At 36.7% G+C, this 20,126-nt stretch overlaps 1 protein-coding gene across 1 annotated transcript; it reads left to right on the top strand.

Moving 5' to 3' along the window:
• The first annotated feature begins 366 nt into the window (after positions 1-366).
• ALX1 (ALX homeobox 1) lies at positions 367-19,504 on the top strand. Its single transcript, XM_061454827.1, has 5 exons — positions 367-507; positions 1,007-1,279; positions 3,478-3,782; positions 7,276-7,404; positions 18,860-19,504. The coding sequence occupies exons 2-5, from the start codon at positions 1,048-1,050 to the stop codon at positions 19,178-19,180; spliced, it is 987 nt and encodes a 328-aa protein (XP_061310811.1). The 5' UTR covers positions 367-507; positions 1,007-1,047; the 3' UTR covers positions 19,181-19,504.
• The last annotated feature ends 622 nt before the right edge of the window (positions 19,505-20,126 follow it).

Below are 20,126 nucleotides of genomic sequence, written 5' to 3'. Positions count from 1 at the left end.
ATGCATATATTGCTCATTTATTTTTCTTTTTATTACTTAAGACTATTGTTTCAATATTTTAATTTAGAAACTGCTTTTTTTTTCTTTTTTTTTTTTTTTGCTTTTGTGTGTGTTTTGTTTTGTTGGTGTTTTTTGTTGCATTGTTCTGTTTTGTTTTCAAGTCGGTAGTGATAATATTTCAGGAGATTTAAAATAAAGGTCCCATTTTAGCCACTTTACACACCCACACAGAGGCAGACTGGAGGTCTGTTTGACAGCAGCCAAATTCCCTTTCAGGCCGGTTTCTGATGTGAGAGATTTCTATTTTTAAGTTCCTCTATATTCTGTTCCATCTACACAAACAGCTGCCTGTAATATTTCTTTTTTTTTTTTTTTTATTCTAGGACCAAACTTCTGAGTTGTTCAATAAATAACGAACACCGGTTCTTAATTTTACAACACTGGAGAACAGGACTGCAGCTACCGATGTATCAGTCAAACTGATTAGAGAAGATCCTTTACTTCAGGGTACGTGGCCTTGAAATTACCTTGCTCTAAGCCTCTCGGGGAGCTGGGGGTAGAGGGAGGGAAACGAGGGATTACTTTCTTTCCACAGTCTCTGGAGAATGTGAATAAGTTGCGGAGAAGTGTCCTTTTCAGGCGTCCTCCTCCCACCCTCCCTGTCTCCTCTCACTCTCCTGGCACGCTTGTGTGCGTTTGTCTGTCTGAAACGGATCTGTCTGTCGAAAATGGGCCTGGAACTCCCTCCTGTGTTGGGATTAGGTCTTGGGGGACCTGGGGTGGAGTTACACGGCTTGCCTATTTTCATATTCATTAGAAATGGGAGGTTGCATAAGGAGCCCTGCTGAGCTTCAAGATATAAGAGCAACTTCGGGTTCCCCTTTTCAAGACAAGACAAATCAAAGGCTCAGAAGCAAACCGGCTCCCTGAGCTCTGAACGTCTTTCACTCCCTCCTTTCTTCCCTCCCATCCACTCACCCACTTTCCCTCCCTCCCTTGCTCACAGTCCAGCCTCTGTCTAAGGAAGAGGCTCTCAAGCAGCCTTAGATGATTATGGATTTTCTGAGTGAGAAGTTTGCCCTGAAGAGCCAGGCGAGCAAGAACAGTGACTTTTACATGGGAGCAGGAGGCACTTTGGAGCACGTTATGGAAACTTTGGACAATGAGTCCTTTTATAGCAAAACGACAGGCAGCAAATGTGTGCAGGCCTTTAACCCTCTGCAAAGGGCTGAGCATCATGTAAGGCTGGAGAGGACATCACCCTGCCAGGACAACAACGGTGAGTTGCCACTCTTGCTCCTGCGCTTTGCCCTCCCTGGAGATATGCAGGGGAGGTTGGGGGGCTTCTTCCATGGGAGACCAAAAGCAGCTGCACAGCCTCTGGATCCTGGAATGCGAGAGGATGTCAGATAGCAAATAATAATAATAATAACAATAACAACAATAATAATAGTAATCACAGCAACAGTAATATCAGTAATATTAATAATACTAATAATACCACCACCAGAAAAAGGCCATCTCCTATTTCAAAAGGCTCTTTCCTTGCTGGTCTGCTGGCGCTGCCTCTCCCGCTGCTGCCCTTCCTGCCGGCCCTGGGACCAGGCGGGAGCGGCAGGATGCCGATAGCACAACCCTGAGCGCACAGGCACGGCCCGCCGGGATCCGGGGCCGCCCGCCCAGGGGAACTACCGACAGACTGACGAGCCGGCGGGAGAGCAAAAGGGCAGGGAACGACCGCGGCTGCCCCGCGGTGTCCGAGGGGAGGTGGCCGGTGGGGGCTCGGGGCTCTCCGCGGCACTGGGGATCGGGACCGGTGTTTTCACCCAGCGAAGTGGCTGGAAACTGCAGCGCCGGTGTCGGTGTCTGCGGGACAGCGGCACAGAAGGCTCCTGGCCGGCGGATACGGCCACAGGGTGGGAATGGGAGGTCACTTAGTCATGTCTTTCAAATAACGCCCTGCGAGGGTAATATAGTGGGGTTTTCTTTTCTTTTTTTCCTGCTGTGTTACCGAATAATCCATAATGGTGACTCTTCACAGTGACCGAAAACGACTTATCCGATTCAAGCAACAGTATTAAATATATATAATTATTCCCCCCCCCCCAGCTCATCGGTAAGGAGGATGTAGAATATTGTATTTTTGAAACTTTTAAAATTTAATTTGTCCCATTATTCCACCACGATGAAAATTATGTACAGAAAAAGTTAATTTCAAAAATATTTTCCCAGCAGAATCGGAAAACATAGTTGAGATCAGCTGAAATAATGAGACTAGCAACTTCATCTTGGGCACTGAAATATTTGTTTTGAGAACATCATTTTTTTATCAAGCTCTTTGTAAGAAATAAGGACAGATTCTTGCAAGTGCAACCAAAATAAGTCCCTGTAGAAAATTTATACACTGAATTTTTTCCTAATTAGCTCATTTACTGTGTGCCTTGGGGGCTTTGGGGCATTTCCTATGGTAAGTATCTAAAAATTGTGTTTGGTTAAAATGAGGTCGGACTGAAAGAAATTACTGAGAATATCCCAAAGCAAACTTCTCATTGTATGTTACATGCCATATTTGTATTTTAATTTCAACAGTTTTAAACTTTTTTTTTTTGCCTGTTTTGAGAGAGAAGGGAAAAAAAACCCTGCTTTTTTGAATCCTGTAATGTATCACATGACTTTTTTCAGTGATGTGAGATATGTAAAAATAAAATAAATCATAAAGGAATGTTTTCATTTCTTATTAAGAAGCTACAGAGGAATATTTCTTATCTCTACCACTCAGATTTTACCTAAAACCAAATAGTTCCCACAATCCTTATACAATGTATATGAAACAATCTCTTTTAATAAGTTAACATTTTGCAGAAGCCCTCTGTATTTTGTAACCATAACAAACTTAATTGGAAACAATTCCACTTTACAAATCCAAGAAAAGGTATATGGAATCTACTGAGTTTTTAAAGTGAAATTAATTTTCTGTTTCATTTGCTTCTTGAATTGTCAGTTTACAGTTATTTAGTTTGCTTCACAGTTATTTTCTATTTTCATAGAAGTAAGGTTTGGGTTCTTTTTTATATCTACCTCCAAGTTTAAAGGCATGTTTGTCAATAGCTTTATGCCACTTACAGGAAAATCTGTTTTAGGCTAAGATTCCTTATCTGTGCAAAACCAGTTGAAGGTGATTTCATGGATTATTAACTACTTCTGTGGCATAGCAAAAATGTTCAAGTACTCTCATGCAGTCTCCTTACACTGAAAGATTTTAGATTATATTTTCAGATACAGTTCTCTGTTAAAATTCAATGTGATTTAGTACTTCTACTCCACATGTAGTTAATATTCCAGATTCCTTTTCCACAATCTTGCATAGAAATATGCAGCCACATAGAATCTGGTTCCTTGTGAAACTGTTTTATATAAACTCTTGAATCTAAAGCCTCCCCTTTAACTAGTTATTTCCCTCCCCTACCTTACATACAGTGAACTATGGGATTACTAAAGTAGAAGGACAGCCTCTTCACACAGAGATGAGCAGGCCCATGGACAATTGCAACAATCTCAGGATGTCTCCGGTGAAAGGGATGCAGGAGAAGGGGGAACTGGATGAACTTGGTGATAAGTGTGACAGCAATGTCTCCAGCAGCAAGAAAAGGAGACACAGAACAACTTTCACCAGTTTGCAGCTGGAGGAACTGGAGAAAGTATTCCAGAAAACTCACTACCCTGATGTCTATGTAAGAGAACAGCTAGCTCTGAGAACAGAGCTCACTGAGGCCAGAGTCCAGGTAGGAACCCAGCTTCAGCATTTCCATGACAAGTTGTGCATTGTAGGAATTGCTAAATGACACCCTTGGGGACTGTACAAAAGCCTATAAAGCTAAAGTAAATAGCTCATTTTGCTTTATTTCTTTATGGATGTGAGCTGTTATGCTGCAATACTAAAACAATTTGTCAGTTTTTTTTAATGGTTTGTGGGGCTATTTTAGAAACTTGTTTAAAGGATGAGAAAACAACATCAATAGTAAAACAATCTTGCTCTCTGGTAGTCCTGCTTTACTGTCAGAGTTCTAGGCAATGATTACATAAAGTGTTGCATGTAAAGATCCCATTAAAGAGTTGCATGTAGTTTAGATTGACAATGCAGAACTTGGACACAGAGGATTCTCTGTGTGTTGCAGCATGGAAAGCACTATTTAAATAGGAATCAAATTCCTTAATTGAATCCAAACAGTATGTATTGAAACTGCACATAGATAAATCTATATAAATACATGTGTATGTGTGTGTTTGTGTCTTGTGTAGAGCAAGGACGTTATCATTTCACTTCTGTAGCATGGAATAAGCTTAACAAAATTGGGAAGTATATTTTCTGTTTTTTTAAACTTGCATATCCGATAGATAACGTTATTCTAAGTTTTGGAACAAAACGTACTGTTGACTGCTTAGTGCAGTGTTTGAGTGTCTTAACTGCGTACAGAGTTGATTCATTCAGTATGTGCATTCAGTGGAGTAATCTCAACAATATTTATGGCTTTGGATATATAATGGTGGGAAAAGAAGCTAAATATCCAGGAAATACAGCCCTTTCCCCATTTAGAGATCTTCCCTTAGAAAAGGGTATGAGCTGCATTTTGTGAGCTTATCCTATTTTTAGGGATTTCTCTATTCTGGTAATACTCATCATTTCAGTTTGGGGTATAGCAGCTCTGTCAATTCTTACAGACTGGGATGAATTTTTTTAATTTAGAGACTTGAATATGATAACAACTTCACAACTTGTAATCAGACGCATGCACACATGTATATAAAGAAATAGACGTCCGTGCACATGCATGCAACTGAAGTTAAACCAGGATCACTTTCAGAAACTAAATCAGCTAATTAATTTCATAAAGAAGTGTTCTTTTCATATCTATACAAGCAGACAGCATGTTCACTGTTACTGGAAAATAGAGGGCAAAATTATGTGTCAGTTACATCGATAGAATATTGCTGATGCTGGTGGAATTTAGTTCAGCGGCTTTTAACTCTTCAGACTCTGTGCAATCCCTCTCCCTCTGAATTTTGTACAGTTTTCCAAGTATGACCTCCATTCATTCACATTTAGTCTAGATTAAAAAAAAAAAAAAAAAGAAGCTTGCACGATGTTAAAACACTGTTCTTAGAAATACATGGTTCTGGGATAATGAAAACTACTCCAAGAAAACATTATTAATCAGAACAGGGAGGGGGAAATTGGGCTAAAATGTGTCAACTGACTTTTTGTCACATTTTCCAAGTTTTAGAAGCTTTGTATGGTAAAAGTATTAAAATTAATAGAGTAAATGTAAAACCAGGTGTGTCTGCATCAGACTTTCACAGATTGTTTCTATTTTATTTAAACATGTTCTCTTCTTTCTTAAAAGACAACTGATCTTTGCATTTCTCATACAGTAAATATGAAAGGAAATGGTGATCATTTTTATCCAGAGTAGCAACAGTATTCCATCACAAGATTAAGCAATTTAAAAGACCTTACGTCATTAGAAGCAAGCATCTGGCAATTCAAGGATAACAAGCAGCAGATTTTTACATTGCTTTGTGGAGGCACATGGTTATTTTATCTCTGCCAAGAGTCAGTTTCTAGTAAAGTGATGTAAACAGAAACATTTTGGGGGATTGTCAAAGGAAAGAAATGTGTGCCTTTTTTTTTTTTTTTCTGATTTGGTTACTAGGAATTCAAGCAAATTGATTGATTTAGTTTACCAGAGTGATCAGCTGGATACCTTACCCACATTTCCCTTCACCGCCATTTCATCAACATCCAGTTTAATATTTGTCCTGCATACATGCAGAGAGAGCCAACCTGAACCTAATTTATCTAAGTTGTTCTCTTTCCTGCTGCATGTCAGTGAAGTAATTGGCACCCATTTTAAGGAGGTTGTCAAGGTCTTTTTTCAATGAAAGAGTCTCATGACTAAATCCTCTTAGTGTATTTTTGATGCCTTCTGTGGAGACAGATTTTTTTCTTCATTTTCTTTTCTTTTTGCTGAGCCTCAGGAGTTGTAAATAATACAAACTTACCAACAAGCTCCCTAGCAATATATACTCAGTAGTTACGTGCATGGACCTTGCTTTGATTGCCGAGTACATTTTAAAGGATTACACATACTAAATTAGCAACGAGTCCTTGGGAATTAAAATGAGGAAATTTATGCCCTGGCTGCTTAAGCAGAATCAAAGGACAGTTGAATTCTTCAAAGATCAAGGCAAAAACTGAATTATAAACCAAACAGTTATTTTAAATATTGCACCAGCAGGGATCAGAAAAAATCCCTCAAAATGGGATTCACAGGCAGTGTCTATACATAAAACAAAAATCTCTTCATGTATATATTACTGTTAGTAGTGTAACTTCTTTTAAAGAAATTGCTCATAGCTGAACAACAAAGTTTTAGCTGGATAATATTACTTTTTATAAAGCAACAGCTACTTTTCTTCGCAATCTCTTTAATTTATCAGGGTAAGTCTTAGCCAGCCCAAACTAAACTGTTTGAAAGGAAAAAGGAAAGTTTTTTTGAAGATAACAAAACAATGACAGATATCAACACAGCAAGAACTGTGCATGTAATAGGTTTCGAGGTAACACCAGATGCTCAAAATATTACAGAACAGCCCAAATGTTATTGAAGCATAAAGAAAATAGCTTTCAGTTGACAAGAAGGCATTGTTTGGGGTCTAAATTATTTCATGGTCTAAATACAAAGTGCTGTTCTTTAGTTTTCCATTGTCAGAAACAGATATCACCTAAACAAATGTGAAAAAATGGCACAACAGTTTTAAAACTGTTCGCATGATTTTTTTATTATCTTCCTTCCCTGTTAGTTTTCCTTATAGAATCTTTTTCTGCAGTACAGACTACTGTCCTGCTACCAGCTTAACCTGCCTTTTCATTACTACTCTTGATAATTATGTATACCTTTAGGAGGTAGATCACATTATAGTCATACCTAATGCGTGGGCGTATGAAAGTAAGAGTAAGTTTCTTAAATTTCTTTAAAATTTGACTTGTTACTACTTGGTAATTTTCCTCTACAGAACTGAACTCTGTCAGAATTATCACTGTCTGACAGACTGATCTTTTTTGTTTCTCTTTTTTTTGGCACTAGAAAGGAAAAAGTGCATATTTTTAAAATAGCCAGAAATAATTCCAATAGGTCTGACACTGGATTTTCCTAAGACTGTTTGCACAGTATGTAATTAAGTTTATCTTGATGATTATTTCCTCATATGCTATAGGTTTGGTTCCAGAACAGAAGAGCAAAATGGAGGAAAAGAGAACGCTATGGTCAGATCCAGCAAGCTAAGAGCCATTTTGCTGCCACCTATGATATATCTGTTCTTCCAAGGACTGACAGCTATCCTCAGGTATGGCAAAATCCAAGTAGTACTTTGGTTCTACATTTACCTTCTCTTCCATCCCCAGGCACACAATACACACAAGATGAATGAAAACTTTTGTGTATTTAGTTTTCTGTGTTCTTTAGACGCTTACAGGACCTGCCCCTGTGAACAATAGTTCTATCATCTAATTTGAATAATTAACTTTTGAAATAAGTATTTTTTAAACAGCAGGTTTAGGAGCTGCAGAATTTTATGTCATTTATGTACTGAAAATGGCTGGCAATATAGTTATACAGCTAAGCCTTTTCTGCACATAAAACTGTGTGGGGATTTGAATCACATTTAGGTTCATCACAAATTCTGAGTGAAGATTAGAGACATGATATTGACAAGAATGATGTAATTTTGACCACAATAAGATCAGGATTTCCCTTCTGGGCTATTTATAATCACAGGCAAAAGTGTCTTAACAACTCTGGTCTCCTCTGCTTTGGTAAGATGAAGTGTAAACCATGTGATCTATAGACAACTTCCTTCTGATGTATTAATCATGCACCATTTCTTTACGGACCTCAATAGACCATTAAATGCAACAAGTCTTCTACTGGCATGAAACAATATTATGGCCACATGCAATGAAAATTGAGTGCATATGGCTGAGAGAGAGCTAGAGAGACAAGAAAGCTCTTTTAGATAGTAGCAGTTTAATTTTTTTATTTTTTCTTTTTCTGTGCTCTGTTAGCATATAGTAAGGCATACTCTGTAATAAGATCATAATTTTCTGTCTCTGTTCTCCAGTCCTTTGATTGACTGCCTTGCCTCCCTCTCTGCTATTGTTTTTCTGCTTGCTTGATTTAGTACATTGAATACCTTTATTTTGAAGTATTGTTTTCCATGTCTTTATCTTCCCATTGCTTTTACCACATAATTAAGAAAAAAAAAGGTACCGTACAAAGCAGAAATTTTATATAGGTCCCTGTGGTAGTCATTCCACTGCTTGTGTCCAGATGCTCCTCTAGTTCATTAGGAAGCAAGGTCTCTGACAGCCTTAAGAATACACTCATGCTCTGTGTGGGCTTGCTTTGGGCATGCTCTACATTGGCTGAATGTAACTAGCTTTGAAACAGAGGCCTTGGGCCTGTGCATCATCTAGTTAGCCTAAAATGCTTTTAGTCTGAAGAGGTTGCATGTTACTAGTATTGGTGCCTGGGCCGAGGCTAGTTTGTGTTGCAGCAGCTCAGAATATGAGCACAACCATTTCAGATTTGGTGGCATTTATGTTTGACTGGTTTTCTTACATAAAGTGCATTAGCCCAGATTGCATCAGCAACTGTTGCATGACACACTCGGTGTTTAAGTAGGAGGAGCCAACACTTGGCTGAGACCTTTCTAAGTGGAGGTGTGCAAAAGGGTCTTAAGCACTCCTAGGCAGACTCACAAAGACATAGGTGCTCAGTCAGTCACAGATGTCACTCAAGGTGTTCAAATATCTTTTGAAGTCCTTCCTGACTTACCTATAGCATCACAATAGATGATACAAGGCATAGTACTTAAGATTTGGGCTTTCTATTCCCGACTCGGTAATCAAGACTACATTTTGTATCTTCAAGCTCATCTTGTATTTTTAGGAGGACATAATCTAGAATTTTTCCCACTGAAGGTTTAATTAGCATAATATAATAGAATAATGCAATCCATTAGTAAGGACAGAAGATGGTTGTCTTAAAATGAATGTTTTTAAAAGAATAAACACTTTTTTAAATTATATGAGAATATAACTCATGAAAGTCCAATCCCAATGAAATACCTACTTTGTACTTTCAGTTTGATAAAATAAGGAGTGAATTCACTGCTTTTCTATTTATGATTAAAAAAAAAAAACCAAAAAAAAATACTTTCCTGGGCAGATGACAATTAATTTTCAGCCTGGCAAAACTTTCTATCATTAATTTATAAGTTCTTAAAATCAGGAGATTGAAATGGAAATGTTGGTACCATAATCTTAAATAAAGCATTTCTAAAATATGTAGAGATATAAAATGCATAATCATTCAGAAACATAAATATGTAGTACTCACCTACAACCACAGACTAACACACTGCAAGTAAACAGACAAGCATAAACATATAATTGAGTCTGGTCAACTGAACAAGAAAGTTTTTTGTACCATACTTCATGAACAGGAGCAAGGTGTGAGTTAACTTTACATCGACTATTTCAATTGAGTACTTGAATTCATAGTTTGGCTACATGATAAAAACAAGGTGTTTTACTTCTCAGTGAAGAAGGTAGCAACTTTGCTGTATAGTGGAATATGAAGAGGTGTCCAGGCAATTATCATCACAGAACAGTCAGTGCAAGTTCACATTCTTGCTAACCTGGTGGTAATTCTTCATAGTTCCACATTCTTACATCTTCATCTTCAATAAAAACATGTCTGTATCATATACATAGCATTTCTAATGAGAATAGTGGAAACAATTAAAATCTGTATTAAAAACAATGACCACTAACATCTCTACATTCAAATCCTTTAAACTAGTTGTCCATTTATAAGTCCACTTGTGGAAAATAAATATACAGTACATGACTGACTATAAACTCATTTATCTATCCCACAGTTCAGGCAGAAAGAGATATTTAAAATTGTTATTTGCATGTTTTACTTTAGTATTATAGATTTATTTCCAAAAGAATTCAATCATTCAGTGTGGCTAATGCAAGAAAAGAAATCAAATATCCTTTTTATCTTTTAATCCCATCCCCATGCCCCATGTACAAGCACTTTTATTGTGACACTGACATGAGTAAATGTTAGACAAGCTTTGCCATACTTTTGAGTAAATAGTTTTTCTTGGGGATTGTAAAACACAGATCACTAGAGGTTATTTATGAAGCCTTTATTAACATGGGGGAAAAACAGACTCCCTGTTGCTGGCAAAAAAACACAGCATGAATGCTGAAAAACAATTAAATCAAGCTGAGATCTTCACTGCTGTGTGACAGAAGGAACAGGAACAAATGTGATTTTCTGGTGTGCATTATAGGAATTTGCAGCTTGAAGATATCTGCTTTGAATCCCACCACAGATACGTTCACAAAACAGACATCTAACTTACATTCCAGCAAAAACATCAGTCTTTTTTGCAGTCATCAGAGAATGTGGAGACCCCTGCTTAGTCTCTTCACCAATTATTTTCATCAAATACAAATTAAGAACATGATGCTGCTATGCATCATGTAACTATATAAACCCAAAAGGATTTCCAACAAGGAAATGATCTTTTCAGCTTATTGCAGAGAGAAGGTTGGCTCTGAATCAGAGAATGGTTGATGGTGAGGGACCTTTGGAGGTGTTCTGGTCCAACCCTAATTTCAATAATATGATCTGATTTTGCTATTAAATTGTACATTTTTATCTTTGAAATAGTACTAAACAATTAAGGTTTTGTTGTTTTGTTTTTGATTGTGTTTTTCTTTCTTTTTTTTTTTAAACCTCGGTCATAATAGTTTGCTTTGTTAATTCAGTCTAACCCTAATTATTTTTACAATATATTAACTTTATATGTTGCTTATTGTGCAAAATGGTTGCTCAGATGGCTGCCAAGAAGTTCACTATCTCCTAAACTGTTCTAATTCTGCAAATACACATCTTCCAGTAATTATTCTAGTAACACCTGGATTGCAGAGGAGAACAGTTAGTGCAATATTTCAATCATCTATTTTCCATGTGTTTTTTCTAGGCTTTAACATTAAAAATACCACAACATTGTTAAGTTTTTGTTCAGATTAAATACTTAACTTTTGAAAACATTATACTGAAAATCAGTTTTTTATAAGAAAATATAATTTACAGTAGTTTTCATTCATTTTAGTAAAAGATTTCAGCTTCATTAGTTTCAGTATTTAAGCTTCAAGTTTCTCTTGCCGATGCAACATGTGGTCGAAGTCATCTTAAGTACACTCAGAAAAAAAATTCACTGGTTAAATCTTGTCCCAGAAACTTTGAGACTCATTAACTAGTAATATTCTGCTGATAGTATGAAAGCTAAGAGGCAGCATCTCAACACTGGCTGGCAAATGAATGCAGATTTACTTCATGGAGGTGTTTACTTCAACCCATCTCAGTAAATGCTAGTACATAAGTAGTACTTGATTCGGTTACCTACATTCAGTTTCTAGTGTTATTAAATATGTCTTATGATATCCGAGACACTTACAGTGCTGATGAATGAGACTTACACGAAATATGCATCCTTTAGGGGAGGCAGCTGGTGGCCAGATAGACATCTGTGTTTAGGAAACTTAACCAAATCTCTTATGCCAGAGATTGGTTATTTTTAAAGTTGGTGAAAATCTGGTCAATTATGTTTTCTCTTCCTAAAGTATAAGGTAAAAAAGTCCCTCTCTAGATTTTTTGTAATCCCCCTTTAAGTATTGTAAAGTTGCTATGGGGTCTTATCTTTATAAATAAAAGTGCATCAGTACGTAAATAAACATTAAATTGTATCCTTGAAAAACAGATCTAAAGGGTAATGTTTTTTCTCACCTAGGCTATTTTCATACTTTGCATTTTCTATCTTATTCTTCAAGTCTACTTCATGTCCTTCCTTTGAAAGGGTCTTTCTTGTCACACCATTATACTTTTCCCCTTACTATCATGGGTGAAATGATAGTTTGTTTCCTTTATTCACTTGAAAATGCAGGCAAGAATTGTATAGGACTGAATTTAACTTTTTTTTTCTTTTTTGATGGAAAATTGCAGTCTAGTGCAGGTGGGAATCCCAAGGAGACAAAAGTATTTAAAAGGTAGGGGAACTGGAACGATATGGAAGGTGTGTAGAGAGAAGGGAGAATGCTGAAACCTCAAATATAGAAGGAAGAGGCCGAAGTTTACATTTCACCCACCAGACTGATAAATCAAATTAAATATGTTGAACATCATGACATCATATGATTTGTTTTGGCAATCAAAGAGTGTAGAAGTGGTATCAGTATACATGTGTTATGTACTAAGTCCTTGGATCATCATTACAGTTCTGCTCTTGCCTTAGTACATATGGGCAATTCTCATTAGCAATAATCAAAGTTACATGGTCCAATTAAATCTTTCATATGGCATATATTAGACACCACATGTTATATGAATTTAAAATTCTTTTAACTGTAGTAGACATATAAATGACAGTTAATCACAATAGTTCATTAAGGCTATGGGTACACTGATTAAGTAGGAGTAGATGTGGTAGGCATATCTGAGCTAGCTTCAAAGAAGTTTTATCATATACTCATGCTGTCTAACTGTGACAGCGTGGAGCTCAGCCTGGACTACCACCTGCATGGTATGTTGCTTTGCTGCATATGTGATGACTGTTGCACTTCTGTGGCTGATCTTTCAACAAGAGTAACACTTCTAATCTTTTTGGGTGGTGTCTGTTCCACGCAAAGTAGTTTGTGCACTGTAATTTTTTTTTTTTTTTTGATTCTAAGCCATCATTGTATGTGGTCCTGTTCAGAGTCTCAACATTTGGTTTGCTGCTTTATTACATTTTTTATGAAACATGTATTTCTTTAAGTGTGAGTGACTTTGCCTAGGGCTTAGTTATAAGGCAAATCAATTTTTTTCTGAGATAGAAACTTTTTAATAGTATTTGTTAAAGTATGAAATTTTGTCTTTATCACAGAAGTGTAATATAATTAATTCTTATTATAACTGTCCCTGAAATTGCAGTATGGAGAAGTTACAGTTTAGAGACAAAACATCCTATACAAGAATGAAAAATTGATGACTTTTTGAATTCTGTATTATTTTACGCTTAAGCAAGCTTGTTAAGCATGGAATCAAAGAAACGTGTTTTTATTTTACTCACTGTTTTTAAGGTCTAAATGTGGACTGAATGCGACTATCCCGCATTTTAGAGCTGTAACATTGGGGCTCTTGTTACCAAGGGCCAACTTGCATTTTATGGACATATCTGAAAATGTTGTGTGCAACTCTTTCATAAGTACCTGAACCCAAACCAGTACGGATGATCTTCACGTGTTCATTAGGTCCATTTACTCCTAAAAAGCGATCAGAAATTACACCAAAAAAGCTTTTTGTCTAAAATACAAGAGTGGTAAAGCCTTGGAACAATCTGCTTCTGGAAGTTGCTGTATCCCTGTAGCTAGAGCTACTCAAAACTTGTCTAGATAGGCTATAAGTAACCTGATCTAAATTCAGTGTTACCTGTGAGCAAGGGTGTAGAATAAAATCCCAGAGGTCCTTTTCAGTTTAAATTATGCTGGGAATCTATGATTCAAACCCAGGGATTACAGGTAAATCTCTGCCCATAATTTGGGTTCCATTCTTAAGAGACTTCCAGTAAAAAAAAAAAATTGTAGCAAATGACAGACCAAATTAATTGAGTTGAGTTGATGGACTAGGAATAGCCTACAGATCATGAGTTGTAAACTAGCAGTTTTGAGCAGTTTAACAGCTATTGCATTTAATCTGCCTAAAGTAGCTCTTTGTGCAAGCATAGATTTCATGTTTTCTCACAGTGCAAGGATTGTTGCTTCACACAAAGAGGAGTGACAAAAGTTTAGCAAATAAGCCTCTTTGACATTCATGATTTCTATGATTACGCAATTTCTTAACTGTTCAGTTAGTGCCACTGTTGTCTCCCTTGCAATGTCCAGTAACATTGTGAAAACAGAGTCAATGTTAGTTTCTAATTACTTGCTAGATTGATTATAATAGCGTATAACATGACACAACATAATATACATTATGTAATATAATAATAAAACCACAAATAACAACTTATTACTTCATATCTAGAAAATTTTAAAAAGATTATAATTTTGTTTCCCATGTGAAACAATAAAACATATGTCCACTCAAATAGAAGCCATGTGTCCTCATGCTGGAAACAGACTCCAGTCTGGGTAGGCACGTGGCTCAAATAGCATGAGCATCACATTTGGTGATGGAGAACCAAAGCTGAGTAAGTGATAGTAAGACTCTCAGAAAATGTGGAGATTTGAGTTTATGTGATTTCTTCAAGTGTTGTGGAAGACGGCTGAAGCTCCAGAAGCTTGAAATTTTAAGAGGAAAAAAGACACCAGGTGGGGTGACCAATTACCTCAGCTAATTTTCCTCTGCAGTGTCAAGCAGAAAGTCATATACTTAGGAAATGATATCATAACCATGTTAACAACCATAACTCTCTCACAGCTATGAAATCCTACTTCTTTTTGCTACCAGGAAGGGTGTGTACATGTGTGTATGTTTGTGTATAAACCCTACAGTAGGTAAATATATTGAAGGGCTCTGGTAATTTCATGGTAACCACAAGAGCAAAGCTCAAGTTGTTTGTGATGTTAACAGAAACCAGAGATGTGCTGTATGTATAGCCTCATTCACAGACTCTGAATTGCCTTTTATATAGTTCATGGATCACACAAGAGTTTAAGAGGAAAAATATTTTCTTTAAATTCATGTACATAATGTCCCTTTTCCTTCCAACATACCAAAAGAAGGTCTTATAATTTTGACTTATTGTAAAACATTACTATATTAATTTTTAATACAGGAATGCCTTCTGCACCTAAATTTCACTACAAGACATTTATATTGTAAATCCTTGCTAAGAAATGAAAATCTAATATCAAAAGTGAAGTCACTCAACCGACTGAAAAAAGGTTGATATGACTGAAACTATGACTGATTCTTTTGAAACATGTAACTGTCTCATGAGAGAAAATGTAAAGCTTTCCTAGCATCTTGTGGCATTTCTGAAATTAAGTTTATTATTTTGGATTCCTTCCTCTGAGGAAGAAACCTAAGGCACCTCTTTGAAAATTTTAGGAAGGAATCACTTGTTCATATATTTCTTTAACAAGACATTGGTATGTTTTGGGATTTGCAACTGAATTCTCATTTACACCTGTGCAATCTCACTGAAGTTAAATTGAAAGACATTTGTCTAGGATAAAAATATCAGGAAAATTGGTGGTACTAATCTTAGTTTACTGGACTCCAAACTACTAGAAATATGGAAGGAAAGAGTGACTTTGTGATACCTCCAGACCATATAGGCTTTTGGGCACTTTCAGACTGAGCCTCTGAACCTTTTGCAGTCTTCCCATCATGACTGTATTAAAGGAAAACTCGTGAGTGTTCCTATTTAAATAGATTTTTTTTTTTGAAAATTCTTCACATAATTATATCTGTGCAGCCTGGGCAACTGCAGCATTTGACATACTGTTTCTGAGAAAGAAATCTTAGTAAGTCAGATAAGTGAAACTTTGTCATGTGTGAGTTTGCTTCTTCAGAATTAGCTCCTCTATTAGATGCTGCATAGATGAACATGTCTCTCCCTGGGAAAGTTCATCCTGTTGTGAAGTTTCCGAGACTAACCATTAGGCCTGGAAATAGCATCAGAAAGAATGGGGTTCTGTGTGCATGCGTTTAAAATATTTAATTTTATCTATTTTCTTCCCCTGAATTCTTTTTTAGCTGTATCGGCTCCCAGTTTCAGTTCTGTAAAGAGCTGTACCAGCAAAACAAACTGAAATGGAACAGCGTGGAAATAGGTATGGGTGACTCATTTTGTAGGAAGAAAGGGATAGAAAACCCAAACAGTTCCTTAATCTGTCACTGCTTCTGCAAGAAACGTATATGTAACTGTGAGATACAATAAAGTACAATTTAAACTTCTAGTGATCCTGAAAAAAGGAAAAAATAAAACAAGGTGATTTTTGCATGGATGACTGGCTTTCTGATCTTCTCAGCTCATGATTGAGACAGAATGTGTGCAGCTTGGGCTTTTAAGCAAAGTGAAGGTGTACTCTGGATTTTACAGGCTTTCAGCTGCAATCTTTTTTACTACTCCCCTCTGCACTCTAATCACATGCCTTGTAGCTCCAAACTCATTAAGTCTGAGAAGTCAGTAAGCCTTATGAGCCATAATAGATGTGTGGGTCAATGCAACAAACTTTCTTGAGCACCACAATGGTTCATGTAGGTCCAGATAAGATGTGTCCTTTAATCCCCAGATAAACCACCTGTTCCACAAAGATTTGAAAAGAAAAGGTCTGATTATAAGTCAAAAATGGCTCAGGTGGGTTAATTAAGGCAACTGAGCATCATATCAAGCCTCAGAGTTTCCCATGGGTTGATGTTTGAGAGTCTTCTAAAAACTGCTGAAAATAGGAAGGAAGGATGGGAACTAGAAAGTTCTGAAACTCTCATTAGATTCTCTTTCCTCCTGTAGATGCCAGGAGGCCGATAAGAAGGCAGAAAATTCCTCAATATTCTTTCCCCAGGCACCCTTACCTCTCAGCAGACCACCTAAGATATGCAGGAGCAGATGTCTGAGGTGTGCCCAACTAGTGTGTGTATGTGGAAAGGCAGGCTGCATTCACGTGAGTGGCTGTGGAAATGTGTGTGCCTGTACGTATACATATTGGTGTGAACAAGGAGTTGGGCTGACCAGGCTTTTGGGGAGATGTGTTGCTAACACATGACTTTTCCCCAGCCTTTTGGGGAGGAAGAAATCCAGAATGGAGCATCTACTGGTTCTTTTTTTTTTTTTGCTGCTGGAATTGCTAAGGGGTTGAAATTAATTTGCGAGCTCCTGATGACCCCTGCTAATACAGGTGTTCAAAATATTAACTTTTAAAATAAGACTGTATTTCTACCTCCCTATCTGCACTAGATCTCAGCTAGATTAGTTCAGTGAACCATAATTTATCTCTTTAGCTTGTTGGTGGCTTGGTGTATATGTATTGCTGCAAAGTACTAATACAATGGGAAAAAAACCCAAAACTAAGCACTAGAAAAATGTTTTCATTCTCTCTGTGTGTGTATGTGTGTGTCTGTCATAATTCATAGTGCCTTGATCTTTAGTTTGGCAGAAAAAAACCTCACTCAGCTAGAGATAACCTACATATCTTAAAAGACAAGATTCCATCGTCTATGGATTTGGAACATGAAGACAACTTTAAGTTTGAAGTGGGAATTTACAGTGCTAACCAAAGAGTAATTTCAATTGCTCCAACATATATAAGGGAAAAAAGACATGTGGGCTCAATCCCAGTGCATCAGAGCAGTGGTATAATGAACAGGCAACAGATTCTTAGGATGAAGACAAATTTTGCAAAGTAAAACAAAAAGAAAAGGAAGTAGTTACTGGCTGAGAAGTTCTGTATTGTGAATGAGAGTTACGAATGTCTTGTATAATGATATTTGTACATTTAAAAAAAAGTCAACATTCAGGAAAAACATATAAGTAAAAGTGGAGAAGAAATATAAAGCTATATTTTGTATAATGGTGAGTGCAAGTGGGAAATGACTGAGGAAGTTAGAGTATGCCAGAAATTATATCCATATAGTACTGATAGTGGGATATAGAGTTTAGAAAACAGGACAGCTGCTGACTGAGAAATTTGGTTAAATCAAAGTGAAAAAAGGAGGAATGAAAGAATGCATGGTCTCAGATAATGACAGGAGCTGACTTGTGCTAGGTCTTGAAAATCTCTCTATTCATCTTGTGAGAAATAAGTGAAAAATACCTATCCATAAATAGCATCTATACATAGATGATAGGAGACAGCCTGAGACTCGGAATAAAGCTTTAAGTGGGTGCCAAGTATAGAAGGCATTACACATCAAAGCTTGAATACATGGTTACTGCAGATCTTCAGCAGACATTGCTGGTAACCACAAAGTTTGTGTCCTAGTCTGTCATGCAACATTTTCCAGGGGTGCACAACATACCCAGTTAAGACTGGAAAAAAAAAGTGCCCTCAAATATAATTTTGTATAAAAACGTCATGAAAGAATTTCTAGCTTAAAACCATCTTTGAAGCAGCTTTAGGAAAAACTCTCAGATGTATTATCGACCATGCCTGTATCTTATGGATTAATTTGTTTTCAAGCAATTACACGAGGCTTCTCAATATTTAATTTTGCAAATACTTGTTGGGTTTTATCGCTTGAGAAATCCTGGTCTGTTTTGTTCACCCTTTTATATTGTTTCCTATGATTATCATAAGAAGAAATTGTGATGAATATAAGCTTTTACAGTGAAAACAGCTATGATACTGTGCATTCTCTTGACACCTTTTCTTTGAAATCAGTTGGGTGCTTCCACTGATTTTACTGACTGGCTGGGCTGATGGCAACCTGCGGTCCAATGGTAAACGCTCCAGGTAAAACCACCGAGCAAATAGATGACAGAGTAAGAAATAGGATTCAGAAGCCCTTACTTTTAAGTGAATGATCTAGTATTTTGATTCAAGTAAGGTCTTCTTGACTCAGGTAATGTCTTCTTGGTGTTTTCTAGTACTATTGCAGAGAACTAATTAAGAACTTTTGGCTTGTTTTAGAGAAGAATTAGTAATGGATGTATTAAGTAAAGCAAACTAAGCATTGCAGAAAACAAAAGATGAACTATCTAAACTGAATCTTATTCATTTTATATGTTCCAGATTCAGAACAATCTGTGGGCAGGGAATACGGCTAGCGGCTCTGTGGTTACTTCCTGCATGCTACCACGAGACACATCCTCCTGTATGACACCTTATTCCCATTCACCCCGGACAGATTCTGGCTACACAGGCTTTTCAAACCACCAGAATCAGTTCAGCCACGTGCCCCTCAATAATTTTTTCACTGACTCTCTCCTTTCTGGGGCAACCAATGGACATGCTTTTGAAACCAAGCCGGAGTTTGAAAGGAGGTCCTCAAGCATTGCAGTTCTACGGATGAAAGCCAAAGAGCATGCTGCCAATATTTCCTGGGCTATGTAATATAGCAGTACCCTTTCTTAATTGCCTTTTTTAATTATATTTTTTTAATAGCAAGGTGAAAACATTTTTATTTCCCATATTTAAAGGACACAACAATAAGCTGCTCTGTGTGGAATGCTAGAAAACACAATATACATGATGTTTGCTTAAACAAATGCAGTATAATATTTAACAATAAACCAAGAATAAACCAAATAGATTTACCATGCAACAAGCTCAACAAGCCCTCTTTGTTTTGGTTTTCATATAGAAATATGTTTTGTTGTACCAGTTGATGAAATATGATTATAGAACCTACAAGAAAGAATAAAACTATTAAACAAATACGTCTGCTCTGTTGGTTTTTAGCAGTCCTGTGTACAAATTTAATGCTTTACAAATGGATACTTCATAAGGGAACAACTCTGTAAAGGAAAATAAATTTATTATGCTAAAACCATGAAGTAAATCGCTAAACACACCACACAGAGAAGGAAATATATGGTCATTCATGTTGTAGGTGGAATTTGTAGACCTAACTCATTGCTGCTGCTCTGAGCCAGCATATTATAAAATGCATATTACAAAGTCGCTGGAGTTATATCAATACACAACTAGTGTAATGAGAGTAGAAGCTAACCCTTTATTTTATGGACCTGTGTTCCTATTGAAGGTAATGAGATTTTTTTTTTTTTTCCAAACATATCACTAGAAGCAGGATCACAGCGTTTAATAGCGTTTTCAAAGACATGCACAGATTATGTAAATCAACAAGTGTTTAAAAGGAAACTTTAAGGTTGCAGATTGGACATCTTGAAACTTAGATGACTAGAAGAGAGCATGGAATAGTACTGTGTCACTTTCACCAGAATACAGAACTAGACAGAAAGCACAACAGCAAAGTCTTATTTCAAATTCAGTCAGTTTTACTAACTGTTCTTTGTTATGCTATGGTAAACTGAAAAAA

The sequence above is a fragment of the Pezoporus flaviventris genome, unplaced genomic scaffold (assembly GCF_033815535.1).
Source record: "Pezoporus flaviventris isolate CSIRO_AGI_PZ_B2104156 unplaced genomic scaffold, CSIRO_AGI_Pfla_v1 ptg000016l, whole genome shotgun sequence".
NCBI classification, from domain to species: domain Eukaryota; kingdom Metazoa; phylum Chordata; class Aves; order Psittaciformes; family Psittacidae; genus Pezoporus; species Pezoporus flaviventris.
The sequence above is the reverse complement of the archived record's forward strand: the minus strand, read 5'-3'. Positions and strand labels throughout refer to the sequence as shown.

Excerpts from the sequence above, each read along its gene's own strand:
- ALX1 (XM_061454827.1), top strand. The coding sequence starts at position 1,048 with ATGATTATGGATTTTCTGAGTGAGAAGTTTGCCCTGAAGAGCCAGGCG. Across the intron at positions 1,280-3,477 it reads ACCCTGCCAGGACAACAACG|TGAACTATGGGATTACTAAA; the intron begins GTGAGTTGCCAC and ends CCTTACATACAG. Across the intron at positions 3,783-7,275 it reads TCACTGAGGCCAGAGTCCAG|GTTTGGTTCCAGAACAGAAG; the intron begins GTAGGAACCCAG and ends CATATGCTATAG.